We start from the raw sequence: 19501 nt of genomic DNA on the forward strand, positions 1-19501 counted from the left end.
TCAAAAAACTAAGTATCAATTTACACATCTAAGAGGTACAGCCAGGACACTGATAACACTGTCTGCTTCCTAGGAAGTCTCTAATTCCTTTGCCTGAGTTTCAAAACTGTTTTATAACATGTTACTTAATGAAACAGGAAATGTTTAACAAAACTTATGTGTTCTGAGCAGGAATTTGTAGCCTAATTGTAGAGAATTGTTTACATAGCATCTGGGCTGCAAAAAAATGACGGCAATAAGAAGGGTCTTTTAAATATAGAATATAAAATTCTGAGCTGCTGTGTGGAGGGCATGGAGTGATGTTTACAGCATGGTGTCACATGAACCAAAGAGAAAGGTATAAAGAATGTCTTGGCCTTCTCATTTCTGTTCTCTTTTTATAAAACTGTGTTATTATTAGTTGTAACTACAGAGTTAGAATTATAAAATCAGGCTTGGCAGGCTTCCCTGTAAGCTACTTCATCCAATCTTCTACTGACCACAGGGCTAACATTGAAGATTGATCAGATTTCTCAGGGGCTTCACCAGTGAAGCTTTGAGCATGTAAGCTAGCGGAGATTCCATGAAAGTTTAGGACATCAGGTTTCTGTTCTTAATCATCATAGTTGTGAAGGTTATTGTTTCCTTGTGTTTCCTTGTAGTATTCGAAATACTGCTTTGTGTAAACTGCAACTGGTTTTTCTTTATTCTCCATGAAAGGCTGAGAAGAGTTCAGCTTTGCCTCTCTATATCCTTCCCATAGGTAGCTGAGTACAGTAATTATATGTCTCTCTCCTAATCCCTGCTATTCAGACCCTGTTCACTCGCCATTCCTCACCACATGTCTCAGGAAGACATTCCTCCATTCAACTCTCACCAGTTTCCTACTGTCAATGGAAAAGTTCTGTGATTGCTCCATTAATAATCTGAAGTGCCTGGGGTAAAAAGCCAGTCTGGCAGACAATCTAATAAGCCCCACTGAGAAAGGGAATACATTAAGTCGGTCTTGACTCTGTCCAGTACAATTACACAGCACAGCTTTCCTGTTTTTCCTGCACCTAAGTCTGCTAGCAGAAGCTTTGACACTGCCTGGCAGGGTATGAATTATTGCTGCTATAGTTCAACCAGCAGACCTACAACTCTTTGTCAGAAGCTGGTATCTTTTGAAGGTCTGGCCATTTGAAAATCGTGAATGTTCTAGCTTTATACATAACAGTTATAGCCTCTTTAGCTAAATTAAAGCTAACCCAGTTACCCTAAGCGCTTTGCTGGTTGTATGACATATAAAATCTTCTTCCCTTTCTAAGAACTGTTCTGCAGCTCTTTTATTACTGAAGCAAGCATGAGGAAAGAAGATGATAGATTGTGCTATTTTAGGATAGCATACAGGGATGTGCATGATATTTTGATCCTCTGGGTCTGAAGAAGTATCTAAAGCTATTTGCACTGCTTGGCAAAGTTAGCTATACTCTACACCAGTACAACGTACTGCCTTCATGTGTTAAAACAGGAAAAAAACAACACTTTAAAATGAAGATTCTTTTGCTAGATGCTGATCTTTCTTTTGGCCTTGATATGAAGATATTCTTTGTGGCATTTGTCACAGGTATTTTCTTATAATCTTCTTATTTCTGCTATCCCCTAAGAGCAAAAGAATAGCAGTAATGAGAGCAAAAGAGGTGTCTTAAAAACCGGTTTTCACAAACAGTGAAAATGTAAGTCAGCCTACAATGTAAAATATGAAAGTGTCAGTTTTCAGCTTCTCCTGACTATAAATATTTTTAGCCTTCATGTACTGAGAAGTTTAGTTAGTGATATTCATTCCTTCAGCCACTTAAGGTCTTCAGCCTGTTTCTGCTGAATGCTGTACCTATTCCAGAAAATATTTCTACTCTTTTTTTCCCCCCTAAGAGTTATGTCCAATATAAACTTCAGTTTTGTAAGGGCTCTAATAGAAGGCTCTTTTTCATACTTTTCTGCTAGGATTTTGTTATTAATTTCCATTTCTAAATCATTAAGCAAAACTATTAAATGCAGAAAAAACCAGTGTTTTTAATAAAATATAATGTCAGCATTTGCAGGAGTGTATCATATGCACAAAATCATGACGATTTATGGGACCTCTAACAAATAACTTTTCCCTTCTGCTATGCTCCCCATTTTGCCCCGGTCATTGATTGACGTCTGGATTGGTGGGCACTTGGAGTCTGTCTCATTAATTGTGTCCAGCTGACAATACCAAGAGGAGGTAGATCATGAAGTCTGGAGATGCCAGGTGCTAGGCTTGTCAACAACAGCAGGGTGTGATTGTGGTATTTGCTGAGGGAGAGAGAATCAAAAACAGGACAAAGAAATGACTAATAGAAAAGCATAGAGAGAAGTGTTTTACAGTGGCAATGGCTTCTAATGTGCATCAAATCCACTTGTATAACCTTGTATTCCTCATGAGACTCTTCAGTGTCACTTCTGGACTGAGCTTTCAGACATTCGTTAATCATATTTTCACTTCTGCTGAAAGTATAATAGGTTGTAAATTCAGTAGTACTGAATAATAGGAATTTTTTTTCTTTGGTTTTAAGTTTTTTTACTTGCGGAAAGCTTTTTTTTGGCCTGCAGTTTCTGTGCATATTTGACTGAGATGACAGCATTTATGTTTTTAGAATACTGAAGATGATGTTTTTTTAAAACACTAGTTCTTTACTGTTTATTGTTAGCACAACTTGGATTAATTATTAGAGGGAAACACTGTACTGAGCACTGGTAAAATTCCTGGTGGTCTAGTCATATTTTAAATGCAGAGCACTTTTGTATCCTCTTCCATAACTCTTCTCATAACTCAAGTAATTTTTATAATCTTTTTTCAATTTGTGGAATGGATTTTTTTTGATGGAAATAAATAGCAAAGAAACTTTAGTGATCTTAAAATACCTTCAATATTTCACTTTTAGTCCATCTAAAATTTGATCTATCTATATGTACAATGACTGATAACCTTTTTCTATGAAGGTATGAGAACTCAAAGTTTACTTGCATGTTTTGATATTAGTAAATACAGTTATGTTCAATAATGCTAAAGTAAAACTAATTTTAAACTCAGCTGCACAAAGATATATACTGGAAGCTAGTGATTGTAGCTGGTAATTGAAATAAAATTTTTTATTATATTGTCCACAGAAAGAGACAGATGTTTTGTATATAAGCTATCAAAAATAAGTGTTGTATTAAATTTTAAGTATTATAAGAAAGAAAATTCAGATAGACTTTTGAATATATAAGAAACAGTGTCCTATATGTATATTTATGTGCTAACGTCACATTAATTGTGCAATAACAAAAAAAAATAGCATTAATACCTAAGGAGAAACAATATTTTTTTCTAGTGCTACTGTAAGCATTTTTACATGCTATTGATATAAGTAAAAATTGTAAGCTTCTGTGTTCTAATGATTTCTTTCTTAATATTCTATTTTCTAGGTAAGTACTCTCTGTCTTTTTCTTCCTAACATTCCTCTCTGCCTTCTCGAAGTTAAGTGAAAGAGGTAAAAATCAAGACGACAAAAATGAAGGTCCATTTGTAAGAATTTACTTTGGTTTACAAGCTCATCTACTTTTTTATTTTTTGATTGAAGGAATGCACCTGTTACAGAGGATTAGCTTGTGTGGAATTGGTGAGAGGACCCATTTAGAGCAACTGTTCATGAAATGCTTGTGGTACTGTCAGACCACCCAGGTGAACTGCAGACAGCACTGCCTCCTGTCCGGGGTCTAGGGTCACACTATTAGTGTAAAGGCTTTTCTATTTCTTATAAGGCTGAAGTACTTATCCAGAGAGTTTCCACGGCAAAGATCTCTGTGTTTGAAAGTTGTCTCATATCAAAGATGGAAGAAACTGCCCTTTTGGAAAAGGTGTTACTCAAGGTATGTGGAGCAGTAATGGGGTGCTTACTAAAGTAAAATTTGATCTTGCTTCCTTCAAGGGAAACAAGGCAATTACAGGCAGTAGCAAAAAGTGAAAAATAGGGGAAAATGCCTTTAACTGTGGTTCTTTTTAGTTTGTCTTAGAACCGTTTGATGAAGCAGTAGAACAGATGGCCTTCTGAACTTCTCCAAAATCTGATTGACTGTGCTGAATTGAAGCTATTTATGACATTACTGATAGCTTCCATTGTAGTTACAGTTGCAGGAATGCAGGATGCACCCTTAGCCAGCTAGGACTGATAACTTTTAGCTGGATGGCCAAAGAGAGGAAACAGAGAAAGAGCAGAGGAGGAGACTGAGGATAATGACAAGGTAAATGACACAAGTGGATGTTTTAGAGCAGAAACAGAAATCTCACACTCCAGTGGTTTTCAGGACCTAACCTATTTGAAGTGATGATGTCCTCTGGACTCACTCTCCAAATCAGAGTTTTGAAAGGTTAGTGGTGCTAAGGGGATTCCAGGGGTCCTGGACATGACCATGGAAGGCTGACATGTTAGCAGGGATGAATCTCATCCATGTACCTGTCCTTTGTAGTACTAGTGTCAAACTGGTAAATGCCCCAGGACTCATATTGGCTTAGGAATCTATACATGTTCCATTGCAAAACTCAAGATCTTGTGCTTGCTATACACTAAAGCTTTTCTGACACATTTGAAAAATAATTATTAATTTTAATCTTGAATAAGTTTAGTTTGCCTAGTTATACACTGTCTACATTAAGCTTCACTATAATTGTGTTCACAGACCTGCAGACATATGTATATCTGAAACCATAGTAAAAAGCCAAATAAATTATTTTTGAGCTAGATTGGAAAATGAAAATTAAAATAGCTCAATAAAAATATTTTACTTGAAGAAAGATTCAAAGGCTAAAAAGGACAAGATGAGACAGTACTTATTGCAATTTTAGGAATGATGGGTAAAGATCTAATCTTGATTAAAAGTAAAAAGAATAGAAGCAATATTTTAGTTATAGCAATATTTCCCTCATTTTAAAGAATAGCTAATTGAGCTTTTTAACACCTAAAAAAGTTCAGACATGGAGGCATATTGCCTTGAAAGGTTACACATTATTGAAAATAAGAGATTGTAATGCCTATTGTAAATGTGAACTTCTTTCTGTCTATTGCACATATTTAAATCATATAATCTAGCTATAAAAATCAAATATTCCTCTAATTAAAAGAAAATTAAGTAAGTTTAGAGGAGCAACAAGAACAACAAATCAAAAGCCACATATGCTGTTTGTTTTCACATTTTACATGTTCATTTAATGTCTTCTAGGGGAATCTACATAGTGACTGTACTGAGATCTTTAAAACTTCTGTATTTGTTTTGGGAAGATTAGGGAGAAAAATAATGGCTAATATTATGATAAAGAAATATTTTAAAGCTTTTCGTAATAGATGTTATTGTTCAGATGTATAGGAGATAAAGTACTTCAGGCAAAAAACGGTTTGATAAGGAGTATGTTACCAAATCAGCCTGTAGAGTGCAACGTGAGGGTTTTAGCATAGCAAGTGATTGGCTGAATAGGGAAATAAGAAAATTCAGTAAGGCTTCATTATAAGTAGTTTAAAAATTCTTGCAAATTGTTACTACATTTTGCTGCTCAAGATACTAAAATAGTATATCTTGTTCTGAGTTGTCATGGAATAGAAACTATCTTTCAAGGTGACTTTTATTTTGGTAAAATATCTTTTGCTCTGTAGTCCTAGAAAGAAAAAAAAGCAAAACCATTTTAATAGCTAGTAAAATCCTGTAAAGCTTTCAACACCATGTTTCACTGGAATTTCATTCTGAGTAATCCATCGTATGTAAAGGGAGAGGTTAAATATGTATTCTTTTAATATATAAAAAAATATATAAAACACACCTGTGATTATGTGTCCATTCCATACAGCTTTAAAATTCTTGTAATTTAAAACATCCTTTGAGGGAGAGGAGTGAGTTCTGTGGTATGGCAAAAATCAGCCATGACACACAGGCCTGCAACCTCCAATTTTCTCGTGCTAGCAGATTGCATAGTGCTGTATGCTTTCTGACAGAAAATTAGGTTGAACTGGACTTTTGTGAATTCTTTGATAAGAAGCCTGTTGAGAACTGCCTACTGTGATCCCTGTATTGCCATCCTCAAGGCCTAAATAATAGAACCATTTAGAAACAGTGCCCTAAGAGGAAAGGAATTGGGACTTGGAAGGTAGAACGAGTTTCTTTTGTACCATTCAAAATAAAGAAACAGTCATATTTCAAGCAAGATCTTTTATTTATTTCTGCAGGGACCTTTCAACTGTGAAAATTGTCCTATTTAGGTAATATCTTGTGTGTACACATAATATCTTGCAGTACCTCATGCATGCACAAGTGACAGTGTTGAGAAATGGCTCAAACGTAATTGCATTCTCATAAACACAGAGCAAGCTGAAATAAAATGCAGCCTTGCTTTGGAGTTGTTTCTAATTTTTACTTTTTTTTTAACCCAATCTTTTTTGTGTTTAAATATCAGCATTTTACATTCTAGGCACTTCTGCTGATGTTTTTCTAACATCTTTTGTCAAACCAATTTAATATGCAGCTCTTCTTTCTGCTAAAGGAAAACTGTATGCAAATCATGTATTTTGTAGCAGAATCTTATTGACTTAAAAGCTTGATGGTTTACTTTTTATGAAACCTTTGTTATCTATCACAGAGTGGGCTTTTACTGGGTTTTGAATGCATTTTCCTTGTCATCCCTATACTTGTTGCATTATAGTGCAAACACAGAATTAAACACTGTGAATGTGTTCTTCAAAAGACCAAATAATGTGTCTTCTAACAGGCTGTTACAAGAATTAAAGCTGTGAACTCATAAGAACAGGAGTAGTAAATTGTAGTTTTGGAACAAATGTGTGAATAAAAGAGGAGCAATCATGGGTAATGTGTGCTACAGATGATGACAGCAGAAATGGATATGTACCTGGTTTGTGTTGTTGCAGCTAAGATAAGCTTAAAATCTTTGTTCTTATCTGAGTTTGAGGCAAGTACTCTCACATGTTTAAGATAACATCAGATAACTATAAGGCTGCTGCATACTTTCCATATTTGGAATGCATGTAAAATGGCTAACATAATATAGTTTGCTCAGACTCCTGCATAATCCTAATACAAATAAGTCTGCACTGTAGAGCTAGATGGCTTTGGTGCCCTCTTGCATGTAGAAGATGCAAGGTAGCTAGAAGGAAATTACAGGACCTGTGTTTTTCCACTTAATTTTAGGTTTGTGACTGATCTGAGGGTAGTAATCCTTTGGTAAATTTTTCTAAATCGCTCCACTGAGTAAGTAATAAAAAGATAGAGGTCTTTTTCCCTGCAACACAAATGAGATTGTGGCAGTTGGACAGAATGTGTTCTGTGCTCTCTGTAACAAATTTCCATGGCTTTTGGATTTTTGTTTCTTTTTAAATTAATAAAAATTTTTAGTATCACCTTTTTGAGGCCAGAAGAGTAACCTGTTTCCTGACCCTTCTATAAGTTGTGTGCTTTTACTTTCTTTCATTTTGGACAAATACGGTCCAACGTGCCAGTCTGCACTCTATCATCAGAGATGCACAGGAAACTTTTAGCATTGTTGGGTGGATATGGACTTTATTTTCTTTCTCTCTGTCCTGTCTCTCAGCACAACCTGTCCTACTTTATCAGCATGACTCTATTCCCCACCTTCTCCCCTAATCCATATATCCTTTGGGCATATGCTATGTTTGTTGACCCCAACCTTGTCTTTCATTGGCAGCTTCCAGAAAACAAACCAAAAAATTGTCCTGTTTTTACAAATATTTTAGTCTTCTAAAAAGGAAAAAACTGTATTTTGAGATCTTTTTTAAGTGTTCTACACATAAGTTGTCCACAACTATACTATATCATGACGCTATCCCGCAAAATTTTACTCTTGTTTCTTCTACATCTTAGCATTTTTTACTTCAAGTTTGTCATGGAAATAACTTGTCAGACATAAGCCAGCATGAATCTGATTGTTTTTATTTGCTGGGGTTCTCAACAGAAAATCCCACCATATTCTGAAACTGTATTTGGATGAGGCTCTGTCTTGGTCTGAAATGGAACTATGATGTATAGTGACTACATCCAGAGAACAAATTCATTCTGTGCTTACGTAGCTCCGAGATCTGATTTCACATTATTACGGCGTCCAAATGCCTTCACTACAACTGACTCTGTTACATGCTTTGTACCAAAGAAGGTTTCTCTTTGTAGTGTGTTCCTTCCTCAGACTTACAATCAGTTTGCTGTGATTCATGAGCAGTGTCATTTTGGCCTTTTTCAAACTGCTCTGCTTATGCCACTTCTTTCTGCAGATTTCTTTTTCGGTTGGCTACTTCCTTAACTGGAAGTGCACAAAGGCTTTGAGCACAATAATGCCTAAATTTCCCTAAAGACTCTTCACAGCAACATCAACTGAAATCAGCTACTAAAGTAGCTTCAAAACTCCACTGAAATCAAGATACTAATTAATTGGTAACATCTACAAAATTTTACTTTCATACATGCTTTATTGTATCAAAAGAACAACACTATACAGTCTTCTCTGTGATTTCTGGGGAAAAAAAAGGTGACCGAGTTTGTCTGAATCGATAAAAAGACTGTAAGATCACACAGAGTTGTGTCCTGCTATGATCACAGAGTGTATATTTGAGTATCTCTTCCATCAAAATGAAGGCTTGCTCTATCCACATATCCATGTTCAAGTAAGACTCTCAGAGTCTATCTTGGAGACAGAGCAGTTCTCAAAATGTTCTAACAAGCAACATGATGTTCAGCTGTGTCAAACATATAAAGTTAACAGGATCATACGACAAATTTAAGTGGCATTACAGTCTGACTGATTATGCTGGCACTCCTCATTTCCACTATCCTGAGGGGGTAAAATCTGTCAGTTGTCCACAACTGAATCTATGCTGACACTTACATAAAACAAAAGGGATTGTGATCTTTATAACTTGCCCAAATCCAGCTCTGAATATAACTTGCCTACTTTTCTCTCAGGGCTTGGTAGGCAATGTTCCTGAATTTTTTCCCTGGAGTTTTACCTGCTGCAGTTGTAACAAAGTTGGCATCATGTGTCATCTGATGCTGTTCTCAGGTTTAACCTCAAGCCATAGAAAATATTAAAGTGTTGACAAGGGTCACCTTAAGCATTTGTATTTATAACGTACTAATTAACAACACTACAGAGTAGATTTATTTAATTTTCTCCACTAGTTTAAGGCTCTGATAACACAGGAGTAGGTAGCCTTTAATTGGTAATCTTTAGCAGTTCGAGTGAGAAGTTTGAATGGACTTCAAATTTAAGGTCAGGAAAGGAAAACCAACCTTTCGTATAAAGCCTCAAGAGCTTTGTGACTATGGTTATTTACACTTTACTGTAAGTTATTATGCACGAACAATTATTTACAATACAACATTGAGATAAGGTCTTGTTTTTAATTCTTCTCCTCACATTTATATTGATCTTCAACACATGCTCAACAAATTTGGAAGGAGTGTGATATTAGTAATATTTGCAAATACTTAGTGACAATGTTGTTCTCCCTAACTCTTGCTCTGCATCTTACCCCAGGAAGCAGTATGAATCATTTCATACAATGAAGCCATTTTGTAAAGAAATATTTTCTATGAGATGGTGGTGGCTTGAGTTTTATTGTGATAGAAATCAGAACTTATCCATAATAGACATAGAATACAAACAGGTGTATCCATTACATTGGAAGACAGGATGACTAAATACTAATTATTTTAAACACTTGAAAAGGAGAAAGGAAACCCTACCCAGCATTTCCTACAAGAGAAATTAACCCATTCTTTTATTATAAAAAGAGAATTATAATAGCATACCTGTCACACCACATGCAGCAATGCAGAATCTGTGTCCCTATGTGTGAAAGCAGATCCTCTATTTATTTCAGTTGCAAATCCGCATGTAATTTTCTCTGCAGTGCCTGTAGTTTATTTGTAGCAGAGATCAGGAATTGGGATGATAGTATCGAGGAAGAGTCCAATACTCAACATGGTTGGTGCAGCACAAGTGTTACAACTATCATGGTGAATATGCTAAAGTGCAGTATTTATAAGATCTCTGTGGAAAGAAGGGGATTTGGGTTTTGTATACAAACTGTGGTTTATGCAGTATTTTCATAACTGTGAATATTCTCACCTTTTCAATTTGCTTCATCTGCTACAACATACTTAAAATTCCATACCAAAAGAAATGCATTAAGAAACATATATGTTGCAAACTTTGACATTCTAATTATATAAGGGATTAAATTATCCTTATTTAATAAAGTTAATTTTGACTGTGCATACAGGGACTGATAATCCTGAGATGTTTAATTGTGAGCTTTTACAAAGGACCTTAACTTTATGTATTCAATGAGATGACAGGACAGTTTCTTATTTTATCTTCATTGTTTTTTGTGGAGAGTCCCCTTACCTTTTTTTTGGCCTCTAAAAAAGCAACTCAGTCCCACAGGCAATAGAATTGTGAGTCCTGACTGGGAAAAAAAATCTGTCAGTTCTCTTGTTCATTTTTCTGAAGTGATTAATAGTATAATATTTGGATCTGTATATTTATCTTTACAGTAACCTCAACATCTAAAATGGTAGCAACTCTTCTATTGTCCGGCATAGGAAGATTAATGGCAAAGATATACATTATATATATACATATTTTGGGTATTTAATTTACAAACCAACAGTCTGATTTTTTGATTTTGTGTTTGTTTTTTATGGCATCTTTTTGGTCACATCTCTTACCAAAAACACTTAAAAATGAAGATTCAACATTTCCACAAAAGGTGCAGTAAGGATCCCATGAGAGACCTGGTTAAAGGCAGACATCACTACTGTAGACATTATATTTAGGGATGGTGCACTAGGCTTTTTTAATGGAAAAGATATCGGTATTCTTTGGGAATAATTTCTTTCATTCTAGAAGTTTGAATGCTCATCTTAGCAAATCATTACTTCTTTCTTTGCTCTTTCAGTTAATAACTTGAATCAATTCACTGGCGGCTCAAATGAGCACCCTAAGCCGCACAAGAGCAGGAGGGAAGCTGGATGCAGCTCAGTTATGTGTATGTACACACATGTACTCTGCTTTGACTGGTTGCGGCAGAGTCAAAACTGCTGTGAGACACTCAGGATCTTAAGAGTTATTCTATTTTCAAACATAAGGAAAATATATTTCAGTCTTGATTCCTAAGCCCTTAAATCTTTAGATTGATAGATCATATTAAACAGTGCTGTAAACAAGGTACTGTGAAAATTTCTTGGAGCAAGATGAGCTCAGCTTGTTAGGACGTACATCAAGCTAAATCCCGTAATTATATTGCATCGCCCTGTTTTTAGAGCAAAAGTTCCTCCCTTTTCCTAGACAATGTAGAACTAAGACTCCTTTGCCTTCTGGAAAGGGTGTCATTCTACCTTTTTTTCCAACAGTTAGATTAAGTTGAAGGCATATCCTCCTGTTCTTTCTCTCATGTGTGATTTGTGTGGGGTGTGACAGCCATGTGGACAATATCACTGTGAGAGTGTTTTTATTTTGTTTTGTTCTGTAGGAAAGTTTTAGAACAGTTATATCATTCTGGGAAGAAATAAAGAACACTATTAGATCTATACTATAAATTCTAAAATGTCACGGAATGTGGAGGTGAATTTATACCAGGTAGAGATATCTACTCCTTACAGGTTTCTATGGGAATCAGAAAGCATTCATAATGTCAGTGTTAAAGAGGACAGCACAATTCTTCACTTTATTCATGGAGTTGTTAATAAAAAAACCAATGAAAGTTGAAAACTAACCAGAAGTTATAACCTTTACAAGCTTCCAGTTTCTGATAGAAAATACCTTTCTTGAAAATTTATTGTCCGTGGAAACCTGTAATGGAACACATAGCCTTTCACCTGTATATTTGCCATGGTTTTAAACCCAGCAACAGATGAAGTATCATGCAGCCACTTGCTCAACCCCTTTTCTCTTTCCCCCACCCCCCCTTCTCAAAGGAATGGGAAGGAGAGTGAAAGTAAAACTTGTATATTGAGATTAGAACAGTGTAATAATTGAAAAGAAATTAAAATAAAATAATAATTTCAAATAATAACAATGATAATAAAAAGCAGAAAAATGCCAATTGATGCACAATACAATTTCTCACCACCTGCTGACTGAAGCCAGACCCCCCCTTCCCGAACCCAGATCAGCCACACTTCCAGGCAGCTCCCTCCAGTTCATATCCTGGGCATGACTCCTATGGTGTGGAATATCCCTTTGGTCAGTTAGGGTCACTTGTCCTGTCTGTGCTCCCTCCCAGTTTTGTTAGGATTTTTTTTGTTTGTTTGATTGGGGTTTTTTTGCATACTTCCTCACTGGCAGAGCATGAAACAAGGAAAAAATAAAAGTCCTTGACTTGGGATGAGCACCACTTAGCAAACCCAAAACCCAAAACATCAGTGTGTTATTAACACCTGATAACATCTGCTTTCACCTGAATCCAAAGCACAGCACTGTAACAGCTATTTAGAAGAACTTAAGTCTACTCCAGCTGACACCAAGACAACATAGTAAATTTTAATTTAGCCCTGATGAAGTGTGCAAATGCACAATACATGTTTGGTTTTGGAAATAAGAAATGCATACAAGGTGATATCGCATAAAAAGAATAGAGGTATATACCTAAAAAAATGGACTCAGAAATTATTTCATTATTAACCTACAGAAAATATTCAGAATATAAAATTTAATCCTAAATAGACAAATTTGTAGTTAGTATGCCGCAGAAGTAATGCACATTTACCAGCACCTAACATTTCTAAAATGTCTTTATTTTGCCTATTCAATAAACAGCATTGTCAATACTAACTTGGTATTCTAAATATAGTAGCTGCAGCTGATGTTCAAGGAAGATGTTCATTTGGAGAGATGAATAAACAGAATTGTTCTGCTGTGTAACTACTGCAGTATGTCATTAATGTCTTTTAATGAGTGACATTACATACAGTGACACTATCTATGCTTGCAGACTGACTTTAATGAGAACTCCTGATTTTTTAATTGCTTCTATTCATCAGCTATTTTATGCCCTTAAATAATTTTTCTGTCAGAAGAATATGACTTCCTTGCAATGAGATAGCTGAAATTCAATTTTTTGAACCTTTCTGGTTTTGTTGTTAAGATGCATGACAGAGAAAGGGAAGGCTTCTGGGCCAGTGTTGCAAATGGGGTGCTGAGCTGAATGGACCCACTGCGGCTATTCTAATGGCTTAATGATATGTGAGGACGAGAATAGAAGGCCTTCATGAAAGATTCCCTGGGTTATTTAATGAGATAAAGGGAAGCAAAAGTGTGTAGGAGTCAGTTGAAAGAAAAGGGCCTTCAAGGGCAGCAGCATGTAGTCCTACATTTCAATAGCAAAATTGTATTGGCAGAGTTAAAAGAACATATGTTAAAACCAGATTCATCTTTGTAAGACAAATTTAAACATTAAAAATTGAAGCCAAGTATATGCCATTATTTAATATCTTTCTCACTCCTTTGAACTGGGGGTCTTTTCCAGTATATATTTGATATGTCCTATGCAAAACCATTTTTGTTATCTGCATATGTAACAGGCAGACTCACAATATGTCTGTGCAATCTGTGCAGTGGTGTAAGCAAGAGCTGGTTCTTATTCATAACTTTATTATATGACCCATATGTTATGAATTTTTGTTTGTGTGTTTGTTTTGGCTGGCACTTTGTAGAATATATAGCATACTTAGATTACTATCAATCAGAGTACACTTAGCACTTTATAAAAAACCCATGCAAGTAGTTTTGGACAATTCAAGCAATAATCTTCTTTATAAGTAAATTAGCAGTACTTTTTATAGGAAATTCATCCTCTAAGAAATGGGAAGGACGGTCAAATATTCATCAGTCTAGAAGAAATGTGTTGAAATAGCATTTGTATTCCCATATTTCTTTTGCCTTTCAATTAGGAGTTAAATAATTTCCCATATTCAGCAGTTAGAGAATGTTCAACAGCAATATTTAAAATAGTTATTTAGATAAATAAATATGTATAAAGGGGAAATCTTCAAAATAATTAAGGGGAGGGGAGCTTTGTCCAATCTATTAATCTATGTATTAGGGTCTTAGTTATTACTGTATTCTGGAAAGACCACATCTTCATCAGAAAAATTTGTCACATCAGACCATTTTCATGTCATCTGTCAATTATTTGACAGTCAGAATATTTCTGGGAAGAAATTCTTGTCACAAGGAAAAATGTCTAGTTAGTAGAGAGGAACTGACACTATATAGATGAAGAAAAATCTTTTCATATATTTGGGCTGTGAAGTGCGGAACACCTGCCTTTTCCTTAAAATGTTCTGTAATCTAGTGAAGCCCATGACATTGGCTGAGGCAGTCTAGTCAAAACTAGGCAATCTAATAGCAATAGGAGTAATAGAAGTTAAAATCTTATGTAATTTCTCCCATACAGCAAGAGAAGATTTTGCTAATTATTCTTTAATATCTTGTTATTTCCTGGTGTCAAACACAAATCAAACTAAGTTTCAAAAGTTTCACAGACATTGTTGAAATTTGATACATAGAATAGTCTAACCCTAACCCATATACCATATGCCAAAATGAATGTAATTCCTTAAAAGACACAAGGTTAGTATTCTACATTTCACTGTGACTTGGGCTTATGAATAAAGAATAATAAAAATATAGCTTTTGTTAATTTAAACATTCAAAAAAAGTGTTGAAGAACTTTTCATAAGACAAGTAAGTAGGTAGATGAGTTTGAGTAATACTTGAATCTTCAATTGCATTATGGGCAAAAGCTATGGTTAAGTTTAATTTAATTTTTGTCAAGTGTTTTAAGATACTTAAATTAAGTTGTATGTCAATCCAAAATATCAATATCCATCCACACAGTAAAATCTCGGATGGCTTAGCTCTACACCAACTTTCATACATTAGATTGAAAAATTGAAGATTTTTTTTTCACATAAATGTTGATTTTAGAGAATTTTTGAATATCGTAACATAGTGTAGACCACATCTTCTTGGAAAAATTTAGGTTGTTCTTAGGATATCAAAATTAAGTAGTTTTAGTTTTTGTGCAAAAATTCCATACAAGTCAATCCCATCTCAAAATGCCTTGATATATCCCAATGCTAAACTGTCCCATCGAAATTTTCCTTGAGACTAATTTGAATATGGTGTAATTACCTGCACACACATTATTTTGGAAACATTATGTCCAAGTAAGTTCACTTTTTCTGGCTGCATACTTTACAAAGCTGTTAAAGCTGAAGATGTGTTTAGTGTGTAGTTTTCAAAAATTCATCCTTCACTGAGGAACAAAAGAGCTCTCAGGTAAAAGACAAGTTCCATGGAGCATATCTGGTGTCAGCGAGACTTCCAATTTATAATAGCTCCATACTTTGAATCTAGCCAAATTAGATCAAAATAGTCATGTCCAATGGGCTGTTCAGATTTGTAGAAAGTGCTTTGCAGTTGATATGATATTCCATCCCACATGTGACGACAAACTGTGAGATGGGAAGATGTTGTTTGCCATATATTTCCCAGTAAATTTTCATGGCCTCTGAAGACAGACTGGGAGTAAGATTGGAGCCTCCCAGCTCTTCCAGTCCAGTGCTGCTGAGGGCAGCCTGGTGGCTGGGCTGCAGGCGTCAGCATAGCTGACACAGCATGGCATCTGAAGTGCTGTTGTGCCCACTTTAATTCCTTCTTCGGTGAAGAATCTTCAAGGCATAAATTAAATCAATTTTGTACCTAGAACAAATATTTCCAGTTGTGCGTATGTACCCATTATGAAATGGAAAGAAACTATTCCACTTTATTAACAAGGAAGAAACTGTTCCATATATAACAAGACTGGTTTACAACCATCTTTAGTTACACTTAAATAAACCCCAAATATAAATAAACAAACAAAAAACCAACCAAACAAGAACCCAATAAACAAGCCACAACTGAGAAAAAACCTTTTGATTTTACTCTGATCTGATTTTTCTTATTTGATTTTTAGATTTTCCTACTTTCCTTACGTTTTTCTTCTTGTTCTTTCTTAAGTAAAGATCTAATAGGCAGGATATTTGGGTTGCTTGCTTTTTAGTTTGGGTGGCTTTTTTTTCATAACTGTATTTGCATGTTGGAGAATGGCTGCTTGAGGCTTAGGTTAGATATATTTATTTATTTTAGCTTTCCTTTGTACAAAGCTGAAGTAGTTTCTAAAGGGTATTTTAACTGCTGGTATCTTATATCCTAAGTAGAATCAGATGTAGCCTTATACTAATGTCACATTTAAAAGACTAATGCAGATTTTCAGCTCTCATCTGTCACATTTTCATCTTTCCAAGAGTATGGCCTTCTGTTTCCTTAGAGTGGCTGTTAATGCAGTAAAAAGTTTACCTGGATTGAATTCAATCTTATAATATCTGTGCATGCAAAATTATACTCCTGTTATACAGACAAAACAGTTTCAGGTCACAAAGAGAATTAAGAACCACCTATAAAAAGTCTTATGTGTTACATTTATCCGTTTTTATTAGATGCAACAGAAGCACACGCTGTAGATGACTGTCCACCTTTTGCCTGTTTTTTCATCACCTAACAAAGTCCTATGGGGACTTTGACACCTGTCAAGGGCTCATGACAAACTGCTTCTGTTTCCAGCCAGGCACTGAGGGTGGCAGCACATGGAGCAGCTGTCTTGTGATTGCAGGCCAGAGCCCCTGTCTGATGCATGTGAACTTTTGAACCCCTGATTCCACTCCATTGTAGTGGTTCCGAGGCAAGGCGTCCTGGTTCCCATTCTGTTGGATACCTCTGTTACCTGTCTGCTTTCACTGAGGTAACTGTGGGCACATTCTTGCCATTCACTTCTTTTTCCTTCTCTAGTGCACTGCAGTCTGGGAAAGGTATATGTTGCCACCTGCTCTGGAGCCAGGCATAGGGTATTCCCCTTTTGGGAACACTCCTGAGTTCATTGTTCTCACAAGGAGCCTTATCTTTCTTTCTGTCTTGTTTCCTGTTAGGTTTCCACATTTGCAACCTCCTTTGATTTAAAGCCAGCAATTCAAGAGGATTAATACCAGCCAGATAGATTGAGGTGCTTGTAATACTTAGATATGATACACACAAAATACCCCTGGTTTTCCAGTTCTCCATGATAGAGCTTTTTTCTGTGCTGAACATGAATCTCTTTCTATCTCTCAGATTCTCATGCAGTAGTGTAAAATGCACTTCATAATTTGATTGTGTGTGAAAGTTGCACTGGAGTACTACTTTTCTGGTTTTTTTTATAGTTGGGACCTCTAAGAGCATTGCACAGAGAGCTGAGGTGGTGGAGGCCAAGTAGATGCAGTTTCATAAATAAAGGCAATTCCATGGATAATTTTGAGTTGTTGAGTTGTATAAAATGTGTTACAGATATGAGAAAACAGTTTTATATATTGCCGTTTTTCAAAGACAGAGTAGGTTCTTAGGTGAGGTTATTCACATTTTGTTACTTTGTGTTAGTGGAGAATGCTTTGCTATGCAATAAGAAACATACCTCAGAATATAAAACTTCATAAAATATATAATGAATTATGTGATCTTCATTTTTTCTTTATAGAGATAAAATTATGAAATAATTTGTAGAGCAAATGTAATCAGTCTGAGTTCACATTGTGAAACTTAGAAGTTACTTGACCTTTTTAAGTGTACCAGTGGGTAGATCCTCCTCCTCCCACTGTGATCTTTTGATATATGCAAAAACATCTCTTCTGGCCCACCTGCTGCTTCAAAATGAGTTCAGTCTGTGGCTTTTTCAGATATTAGTCTTAACTGACTAAATTGTCTTTATGGTCTGTTCTCCACAAAAAAAAAAAAAAAAAAAAAGAAAAAAAGAAAAAAAGAAAAAAAGAAAAAAAGAAGAAAAAAAAAAGACAGATTATTAGGGAAAAGATTATTGCCCATGGATGAGAGAAACTGTTCCTGAGTGACTTTCTGCTTTATCTGCTTAATCAGTAATTGGCTGGAGTATGACTGGGTGGAAATAGACAGCCGATTTCCTGCATCCATGAGGGTGATACACACAGCTGAGATGAGGAGCATTTGCTTTCCCGGCACAGGACTGCTTGGCTCTTTTGGAGCAGCACACTTCAATGATGTTGACTATGTAACATTTTGTTTCCAGTTTTCCCAGGAATGCATCCTTTGGGCCGTTAGTCTTGTGCTGCTTCTGTTGGGATAAAATGAGTTTACCACCTAGCTGTGATCACCTGGCTCTGGGGAAAGTGGCTAGATTCCAGAATGCTTGCACTCACGGATCGCCTTATGCTATTAACAAGCCAATTGATATTAAACAGCAAAGGAGACGGTATGAGACTTTATTATTCTTCAGCAAAGTGTTTGCATTGTCTACAACTTGCTGCCTTTAAACCTTCTGAGCTTGTGTGGAGAGAGGGGGAGATGGGTGTGCTATATAAAAACCATTTCATTGTTGGTGTGTTCAATATTAAATCATTGAAGAAAAATGTAATGAAAAAGAAAAAGGCAAAATACCAGGTAGCAGAAAAAAAATATAGCAGTGGAAAGTTATATTTGTTTTGTATGTATGTGCAGTTATCAATAAAGAGAAAATTTTTCAGGGCTGAAAAGTAACTTAATTTCTTAAATACAGGTAACTAAGGCTATTGTGTTTAAATTTCAAGCAAAAAATACTAGGAATTTGACTAGTGACAAATTATTTCTTAATCCAACTTGTCAGATATCGCGAACTACGTTAAACATTTTCTGTCTTTTTCTCTGGAGTATATTTGTTACATATTTTAGCAAAATAGCTTAAATAGCCTTTTGTGTATTGTTCATTGTGACCGAATTTCCATCCAATTTTATCAAACTGTGAAATAAAGAGAAACTTTCTTTATTAATGGAATTGAAAGAGTTACTGAAACTTCCTGTGTGAAAAAATCACTCTCCCTTGATTTTGTGCCAGTGGAAAAAAAAAATGGATATCAGATCAGAGAACAGGTGATATCTGATTAGTGTTTCAGCAGAGGCTTTTTTGAGTAAAAAAAGTGAGATTCTAATGCAAAAATTTGCCTTAAGAAAAAAGGATCTTTTATACCAGCTGCCTTACCAAAAGTAATTTCAGGTGAAATCTATATTTATAGTCCAAAATCCTTCATGTGCCTATATAGTTCATAGTACTTTTTCTTGAAATGACAAGATTACATTAGATTTTAAATAGAAAAAACAAATTTTGACTAGGAAAATGAAAAATCTACTGTGAAAACTTCAATGAAAACCTTTCTCCAGTTTCAAAAAATAATTGTACTTTTCCATAATATTTCTAATTTTAATTTTTAAAAGAATACTGTTAAAAAGGTAACCAAACTAGTTAGAAAATTTTGAATAATATTTAAATCTAATGCTTAGAGAGCACCATGATTTTGCTATAGAATCTAATTTCGTCTTAAT

At 35.3% G+C, this 19501-nt stretch overlaps 1 protein-coding gene across 3 annotated transcripts in view; it reads left to right on the forward strand.

Moving 5' to 3' along the window:
• Window positions 1-19501, forward strand: part of PDE4D (phosphodiesterase 4D) — a 369025-nt gene that overhangs the window by 165605 nt on the left and 183919 nt on the right. Inside the window, exon 1 of one of the 3 annotated variants that reach the window (XM_039566800.1) lies at window positions 17990-18398. The exons of the other annotated variants lie outside the window; for them this stretch is intronic. Coding sequence (XP_039422734.1) covers window positions 18274-18398 — 125 coding nt within the window. The 5' untranslated portion in view covers window positions 17990-18273. Of the gene's footprint in view, window positions 1-17989; window positions 18399-19501 lie in introns of those variants that run through there. 3 annotated transcript variants of the gene reach the window in all.

Source organism: Corvus cornix, chromosome Z (genome assembly GCF_000738735.6).
Source record: "Corvus cornix cornix isolate S_Up_H32 chromosome Z, ASM73873v5, whole genome shotgun sequence".
Lineage (NCBI taxonomy): Eukaryota > Metazoa > Chordata > Aves > Passeriformes > Corvidae > Corvus > Corvus cornix.